This window comes from Leguminivora glycinivorella, chromosome 26 (assembly GCF_023078275.1).
Source record: "Leguminivora glycinivorella isolate SPB_JAAS2020 chromosome 26, LegGlyc_1.1, whole genome shotgun sequence".
Classification (NCBI taxonomy): domain Eukaryota; kingdom Metazoa; phylum Arthropoda; class Insecta; order Lepidoptera; family Tortricidae; genus Leguminivora; species Leguminivora glycinivorella.
Window position 1 is genome coordinate 4,542,716 of NC_062996.1, and position 8,774 is coordinate 4,551,489.

The 8,774-nt window shown below is 33.2% G+C and overlaps 1 protein-coding gene across 1 annotated transcript; it reads right to left on the reverse strand.

Annotated features, from left to right (window-relative positions):
• Positions 1-3,613: 3,613 nt before the first annotated feature.
• LOC125240105 lies at positions 3,614-5,926 on the reverse strand. Its single transcript, XM_048147951.1, has 6 exons — positions 5,922-5,926; positions 5,748-5,864; positions 5,440-5,511; positions 5,243-5,347; positions 5,024-5,134; positions 3,614-4,840 (listed from the first exon to the last, which is right to left on the reverse strand). The coding sequence occupies exons 1-6, from the start codon at positions 5,924-5,926 to the stop codon at positions 4,456-4,458; spliced, it is 795 nt and encodes a 264-aa protein (XP_048003908.1). The 3' UTR covers positions 3,614-4,455.
• Between the last annotated feature and the right edge of the window lie 2,848 nt (positions 5,927-8,774).

Here is an 8,774-nt window from a genome sequence, read left to right on the forward strand (position 1 = left end):
ATTTAGAACTATACGAAATGGCGAAACAAAGAAGAAAATCGAAAGATGCAGGGAGAGGAGAAAAAATTGCTTCGTGGTTAGTTAGCAAAGTGATGAAATCTAAAATAAAGGCAGGTGCGGGTATAAAACCATTTAAACGTTTTGTGACCAAGATACGCAGTGAATTAAAAAAGAAACCAAAAACAAAAGGTAGTAATATAATTGAGCGGGCACTTATTGCTGCGACGAAAATTTTTAAAACCAATTCCAAGGTACGGGTACCTCGTCTTATACCAATTCCAAAAACTGGAGGCTTCTTACCGCTGATACCTATTTTTGCTGGTCTGTCTGCGCTAGGGTCATTAGCAGGAGGAGCTGCCGGAATTGCTAAAGCTGTAGGTGATTACAAAGCCGCCAGAAAAAATTTAGCGGAATCGGAGCGACATAACAAGATGATGGAATCTATTGCATTAGGAAAAGGCTTACACATTAAACCATATAAAAATGGCAAAGGATTATGTTTGAAACTTTCAAAAAACTAACTGAGAGGTTACCCAGGCGCGCTCTTTCAAATATTGACATTTTAAAACACTCATCTGATATTCCATATTTTCGAGGAGTTTATATGAGAGACAGTTTACCAAAGACTCCTAAAAAAGTAGAATGTGGAATTGTTAATTTAGACAGTTTTAAAAACAATGGTACACACTGGGTAGCCTACGTAAAAGATAACAATTATTGTGAATATTTTAATAGTTATGGTGACCTTTCACCTCCGCTAGAATTAAAGAGGTATTTAAAAAAATATGATATTTACTATAATTATGACACATATCAAAAGTTTAACACTGTCAATTGTGGACACTTATGCCTAAAGTATTTAAAACAATATTGGTATAACCGTTTAAATATCATCGCACAATAATCAGTTTATCATTCTCACAATGTCTTTCACTTTGTCTATAACTGGAACATCTTCCACTCTGTTAACAAACTATTCACCAGCTTTTCACCTGGATGGTGAATATGAGTGTGGGCTATTGTATATGTCAACTTTTAATTCTATACCCAACATAGACGACAGAAATAATAAGTTCTATTATGGTAAAAACAAAGTAATTAAAATTCCTGAAGGATCATATGAACTTCAAGATATTGACGATTACCTTAAAGAACATATTGAAGGATGCTCTTTTGCACTAACATGCAATAATAATACCTTAAAAACATCTATTTTATGCTCTGAAAATATTCATTTCGACAAAGAAGGCTCCATCGGTAATATACTTGGCTTCGGTTCAGAATCTATTCAAGCTAATATATTAACTGAATCCCCTTATCCTGTCTCCATTCTCTCAACAACCATAGTCCGCATCGAATGTGACATAGTGAGCGGTTCATTCGTTAACGGAAAACCTAGTCATATAATTCACGAGTTTGTACCAAACGTGCCACCTGGTTATCGGATTATAGAAACACCAAAAAACGTTATTTATTTCCCTGTAACCCAAAATAGCTTAAACACAATAACGATAAGAATTTTAGACGTTAACAATAATCTAGTTAATTTACGGGGTGAAGAAATTCAGTTATATTTACATTTAAGAAAAAATGATAGACTTCAATAAAACTTCAGTCTCTCTTAAAAACATTACCAGTACTCATCCTGCAATCACGAAAAGAAGACCTAAAGTAAAACTCACAAAACAAAATAAGCAATTCCTCCAAAGCTTACGCCTATTAAAATGAGTATATTAAACTTAACAGAACCTTTTGTCTTTGATAATTCTATCGAGAGCTTTGAATATCATTCATATAAACCGTACGTCACAAGTTTCAATTTCAACGATGAAATACGTATACCTATAAACCAACAAGATCTTTACGTACTACCATCAGCAAGTTCTTTATACATAGAAGGTACTATAACCGCATTCAATAGAGAAACAAAAGCCGAGGTAAAAAGTGTTCTTCTTACAAACAACCCCATACTTCATCTATTTCAAGATATTCGATATGAATTAAATGGAATCGAAATTGACAAAATTAAAAACGCAGGAGTTACAACAACTATGAAATCTCTTGTATCTATGAATGGACTGGAAGCATCCATGTCTAAGTTATGGGGATTTGATGTCAATGGTATAAAAAACACGGAAGGTACATTTTCTGTGTCTGTACCTTTAAACAAGATTCTCGGGTTTGCTGAGGATTACAGCAAAATCATAATTAATTGCAAGCATGAACTTATTCTTTTAAGATCCAATACTAATTTGAATAGTGTTAAATTAAATGCGAATGAATATATAGACAATATTACTATATCTAAAATAGTATGGCGCATGCCTCATGTTAAAGTGTCTGATCGTGAAAGATTAAATTTACTCAAATGTTTAGAAAGAGATCGTGCCGTTCAGATAGCATTTAGGACTTGGGATTTGTATGAATATCCGCTCTTGCCTGAGACGTCAAAACATTCTTGGTCTATCAAAACTTCATCGCAAATTGAAAAGCCGCGTTATATTATAATTGGATTGAAAACGGGACGAAAAAATGAAGCTAATAAAGACATATCACACTTTGATCACTGTAATTTGAGAGATGTTAAAGTTTTCTTGAATTCAGTTTACTTTCCGTACGAAAGTTTTGATGTTAGTTTTTCGGGTGAAAAGTTTGCTATATTATACGAACAGTATGCGAAATTTCAACAGTCTTATTATAATCGTCTACAAGCGCCGTTGCTTAGCCCTAAAGATTTTAAAGATAAAGCTCCTTTATTTGTTATCAACTGTTCTCGTCAAAACGAAACCTTAAAAACCGGTTCAGTAGATGTGAGAGTTGAATTGGATTGTGAATCTGATATACCAAAGAACACTGCAGCTTACTGTCTGATTTTAAATGATAGTGTATTTGAATATAAGCCTTTAAGTAATATTACGAAAAAAGTATCGTAATGCAGCATATATTTGTAGACCTTCAAGGGTTTAAAACAAAAGAAAACGAATTTATTATCAAAGAATTTGCATACAGCACGCTAGAATACACTCAAGTTTTCTTAATAAAACCCCTTTTCGATTTTCTAAATTGACGGAAAGTGAAGAGAGGCAGACAAAATGGATTGAAAAACATTTAGGTATTTTGTGGCACGAAGGTTATGTTGATTATAGAGAATTTAGAAGACTTATTTATAATCATATTAAAGATAAGATAATATTCGTTAAAGGTATGGAAAAAATTAAATGGATTAAAGAATTATATTCAAACTGTACTGTTATAGATTTAAGTGAAAAGGGTGCACCGAATTTACAAGAACTGTATAAAAAATATTGTATTAATGATTGTATTTTTAATTGTGTGTACCATAAAAAAACTTGTGCATTAAAAAATGTAATATGTATGAAAAAATGGTATTTAGAAAATCACGTTCCTCTTTGAATAAATGAATGTGCTAAATAAAACGCATTTTATTAACCTGTAAATTATACTCCTGAAAACAATGTTTAAATCAACTCATGATACGATATTGTACTCGTGATACAGGTATACGATCATAACATAAGTATCCTGAGTTGATTTAAACATTGTACATAAATATGGTGGGTTTAAAAAAGAAAAACTATTTTTTTTTTTTTTAAGTTTATTTAATAATAATATACATACTGGCATAGCTAACTTAAAAAGTAAAGTAGGTGTTTACAAATTAGTTCAAAGTTTCCTTTAAAATATCACTATATAACTATATTTAGAAAAATGAAGCATGTCCCCACGCAAGTGTGTGAATATTGTCTTTTAATATTACTCGTTTATCATCATTCGAAGATAGTGCTACTTTCATTGTTTTTAATATTTACACAAGCTCTTCGATGTTTTATTAACTTTGGTAATTCTATAAATCTAGACGCTCTAAGAGGATTATATTTGTTTATGTTTATCTCGAGATATAAGTTTCGTAGAAAGCTCCAGCCACTGTCCCGTTCTTGAAATTCATCAATTTTCGTGCTCAATGTGTTCAAAATGGTTGAAAATATTTCTTTAAATTCGTAACTCTGATGTAAAATGATATTTTGCGTAGCGAATGATTTAATTTCACATGCTTCATTTTTCGGCAAACCAAATTCAGCAAACAGTTCAAAGTTAACCTTTATAGATCCAAAAGCAAGCCTTCTCGCTTCGAGAATATGTTTAATATGTCTACGAAGAGCGCACAGAAACTTTGCCGGTGAGTCATGGAGGCTACTCTCTGGTCCACGCACTCTGTATGATGCTATTCTACTACGGAAAGCGCTGCTTATTTTTTCAATATCAGGAGTTAATTGAACAGAGTTATTATTTTTATGCAAGTTAGTGCGCAAGTGAGCAGAAAAGGCTTTACTTGGAATACTTATGTCACACACTGAACAAAATATGGAGCTATTATGAGGCATTTTGCCTATTGACATAGGAATAGACTAAATTAGACGTAAAAAGGATTAAAGATTATTGGCTTTTTTTATCTGGGAAAAAGGTTCCTTCATCTGTAAAGTCGTCCTTACAACGCTTTAGAATCTTATTTATTCCATCTACTATATCCGAAACGGAATCCACACGATATTTAAAATTAACCAGCGCTTTCTCCCAACGGGCTTCAGATGGAACGTTTTGAATATCTACTACGTTATACAGTTTAAGATCAATAAAAAGATCACCGGTTAACGAAGCTGTGCGACGCACGTAGCCGCCTGGGACGCGACGTATCAGCACGGACGACAGAGAGTTGGCAGCGGATGCTCGACGCTGGGCTTCAACATGTCCTTCGTCACCCCAGTTTGAAAACCAGCCTGGCTTACAATCAGGTGTCTCTTTCTTCGACTTGGTTGTCGTACTGGAATATTAAAAACTTATTTATATTATCGAATACAACAAAATATAATTAGTTAATTAGGTAAGTACTTAACATTTAAGAATTTAAATACTATGGTTTAAAATGTTTAGATTCAAAGGCTAATTACAATTAGTTAAGTAAATATATGTATTACATATAAAATAACTGAATTGAATTAATTACCTTTTAGTTTTGTCTTCTTCATCAAGGTCAGTGTCACTGTCCTGCAACGTATCAGTTATTAACACGGACGATGCGTGCTTTTTCACAGTTTTCTTTGGTTTGATCTTCTTGCTGTAATATTAAAAACTTTATATTACTTCCAGTTCTCATAAATAAAGAGAAATAAATAAAAAGTTCGCATTTGTAGACAAGTTTTCAAACACAGTTTTAATTAATTACCTTTTACTAGCACATTCTTCGACGACGTTTCTGTCCAGCGACCAGCCCACGTCACGTTTCGGGATCTGAGAAGCGTTTTTCCTTTTGGTTGTTTTCTTCTGAGTCCTACAATACATAGTGATTATCCATCAGATCATTAATAATAACAAAAATTAATAATAAGTCAATAAAATCTTAAATTTAATTAAAATACATACTTTAATGATCCAGATTCATCCTCAGAGTCGAGGTCTTTCTTAGACTGGATTACATGGTACTCAAAGTCAGACCTGAAAATAAAAAATAAGATTCTGTTATGTTCAGTCGAACGAGATTTCACAGTTGTACTTGTACCTCTCTCCAGCGAGGGTTATAAATTTTAAGTTAAAGTTAATACCAATACGCACTTAACTCGCATAAAACTGCTACTTAGAAGGATACTTATCGGTAAATTTAATCGAGAACAAACATCACTCAACACCATATTCAGAATAGTTTATAGCTAAATAAAATATTACAAACTTACGAACATTGTTTCAAGGTGAATTTCTCCGTGTACGTAAAACTCGCACTGTAACACTTGCACTTGTTAGAAAATAGTAGAGGAAATGAATAAGCCAGGGGTTTTATTAATAAAACGAAACTGACGTAAAGTCATGAGTTAACAACCTAAAAGCAAATTATAACTAACATAAACTACAACATTTGCAAAAATACAGTAAGAAACCAATATAATACAAAGGTTGATCATTACTGTAATATAATATTCAACTCAGCTAATTATTGAAAAACAAAAGTGTAATATTTCTTTTGTCGGAAACAAGAACGAATGTCGCCGCGTTAAGACCGCGTTCAATGTGCAAGCTATAATAGCTAATAGCTATACTATATTTTGTTACTACGAAGTTATAAATAGAGCATTTAACAAATTAAAATTACAACAGTTCGAGATTTCAAGCCGGGTGCATTATCAGTTTCAAAATCAGAATGGTATGTATTTTACTTTTATTATATTCTGGTATCTTTGAGTACTTTTATTTGGTGTTGAAATATATTTAACTTGATATTTTTTTACAGGGCTCGCAACCTATTAACCACGCTGCTGAAATGACTGAAACCACACCATTTTATTCGCAAGTTTGTGAAAAACCGAATGATCCGCTCAATTATTCTCAAGACATGGATGCGTACCTGAAATACCAGGATTTGCTCCTGAATCCATCTTTAGAAATTCCATTATCAGGTACACCAGCAAAAAGTCAGAAGAAAATCGCTAAGAAAGGAAAGAGGAAAATAAAAGAAATGGGTTTAAATTCCCATGTCATCAGAAAGGTTACAAAAGGAAAGCGTCTGATTAAAATCAGTATATCCGATTTGGAGCAATCAAATATCGAATCTAATGGGGTTACAGTACAATATGTTGTTCAAGATGACTATGATGAGTTATTAAATGCAACTGAAGGTCTGGTAGAAAAAATTGTAAAAAAGTTGAGTGAAGTGAGTAATTATTAGAAAATTTTATGTTATAAAATGTACTTTACTTTTTAGTTAGTCGTCGTGCTTGTAATATATCTCATTACTTAAATAAAATGGTTTCATGATAAATTAATTGTTTTATTTTTAACATACTAAAACATAGAGAATAAATACGATATTATTTTTAGAGTTTTACCACTCACAATATAGTTGAAATATGTATACTGAGATCTATTATATATCAAAACCATTTATAATTCATGTAAATCGTGATCATTTTATAAGATAAACATAGCGAGTGAGGAACCAGGTAAACTGACTCAAATTACAACTAAATGAGTGATTGCAATTTCGCATACTGTTCAATGTATGTCATGATTTTAATATAATCAAAATTTGAACCTTATATCTTTATGAAAAGTTCTGCTTTGCAAAGTGCAGTATATGACATACGCTAGCCTTTAATTTATACTGAACTCTTTGTTATGGGTGTCAAAGAAGATCATATTTTTTCTACTCCCGTACTGTTATTCGTGAGTTACAAGGTCGTGCATAGAACTTTAAAACCCTACATAAAAGATGTCAGGACAAGTCTATCTAGTCTATACTCTGAAAACATTTAGTAGCAGTCGCACGATATAGCTGTTTTACAGTTTAGTAAATACATTGCTACCAACTTAACAAACCAATTCGCAGAGTCGAGACTCCTTCGTTTTCTGCTGCGTTCATTGGCGACGCGTCGAATCGCATTCAAATGTATAGAACTCGATTCAACTCGGCTCGATTCGTCTTAGTGGCCAGGCTTCAAAGAACCATACCATAGACAGTTTTATTTTCATGTTTGCACTCAAACTGCATATTCAAAATGGTAGACGGTCCACCTAGATAACTAAGATGACTGAAAGTAGGTATTTGTTGAATTTATAATTTTCTTTCAAAATAAGTGCTTGGTCGTAGAAAAAGTATTGTATGCAACGGTGTTTAACTGAGTCAAAAAATGCTCGTGGCGTCTTTATTAACAATTTTCGGCTTCGCCTCAAATTGTTACCCACGCCACTCACCTTTTTTGACCTCTTTTAACCACCAGTTGCATAAAATACTATTATATACGTTATTTTAAACCATATATTACAAAATTCGTAGTAGATATGACGTGGGAGTACGTAATCCGAAACAGCCAATAGCATAACTGGGTCTACATCACACTTATAAAGTTTTTACAATGTTTCATATAAATAAAAATGGTGATGTGTAGTATGTCGGGTTGTGACGACCGACAACCTCAACACGTAAACCATTCCTTGGCTTGGCCAACCGAGGCATGTAGTGTTGAATTCGAGACTTGGGGATCTCTGTATTTACGCGGTCGATAGATATGGAATCCCATACCCGGAGGGGGTCAAACTCAATCGATGCATGTAAAACGCGACTACACCAGAGTTCACACTTTGGGGTCCATTCGTGTTCTGCGACGCTGACGAGCTGATCAGACACGTTGTGTGTAAACGCCACTGTCAATCGAGCAAACGCTTGAGAGAGACCACATCTGAGATTGGCCACCTCGGAGAGTGTGTTGCGTTAAGCTTTTGCTATTTAATATCATACCTAACTTAACTTTACGGCTTACATTTTCGAAATGGACCATTTAACAACGAACACCATACTTCATCTGTTTCAATCAAATGAACGAATCCGAAATGTTAAGTTAAAAATCTGATTGCGCTTTTACAGTTCACAAGTTCTAATTCTAAATATGCAATCGTAAACCTTGTGTGCTTTTTAAACCATCAGAAAACCTATTGAGAGTTTCAAATCATGAGAAAGCCGATTAGGAGTTTTAAATCATCAGAAAACCTATTGAGAGTTTCAAATCATGAGAAAGCCGATTAGGAGTTTTAAATCATCTGAAAACCTATTGAGAGTTTCAAATCATGAGAAAGCCGATTAGGAGTTTTAAATCATCTGAAAACCTATTGGGAGTTTTAAATCACCAATAAACCTGAGTACGAGTCCTAAATATGAAGTGATATTGGGAGTTTTCAAATCTTTGATTTGAAACTCCCAATAATCACCTACT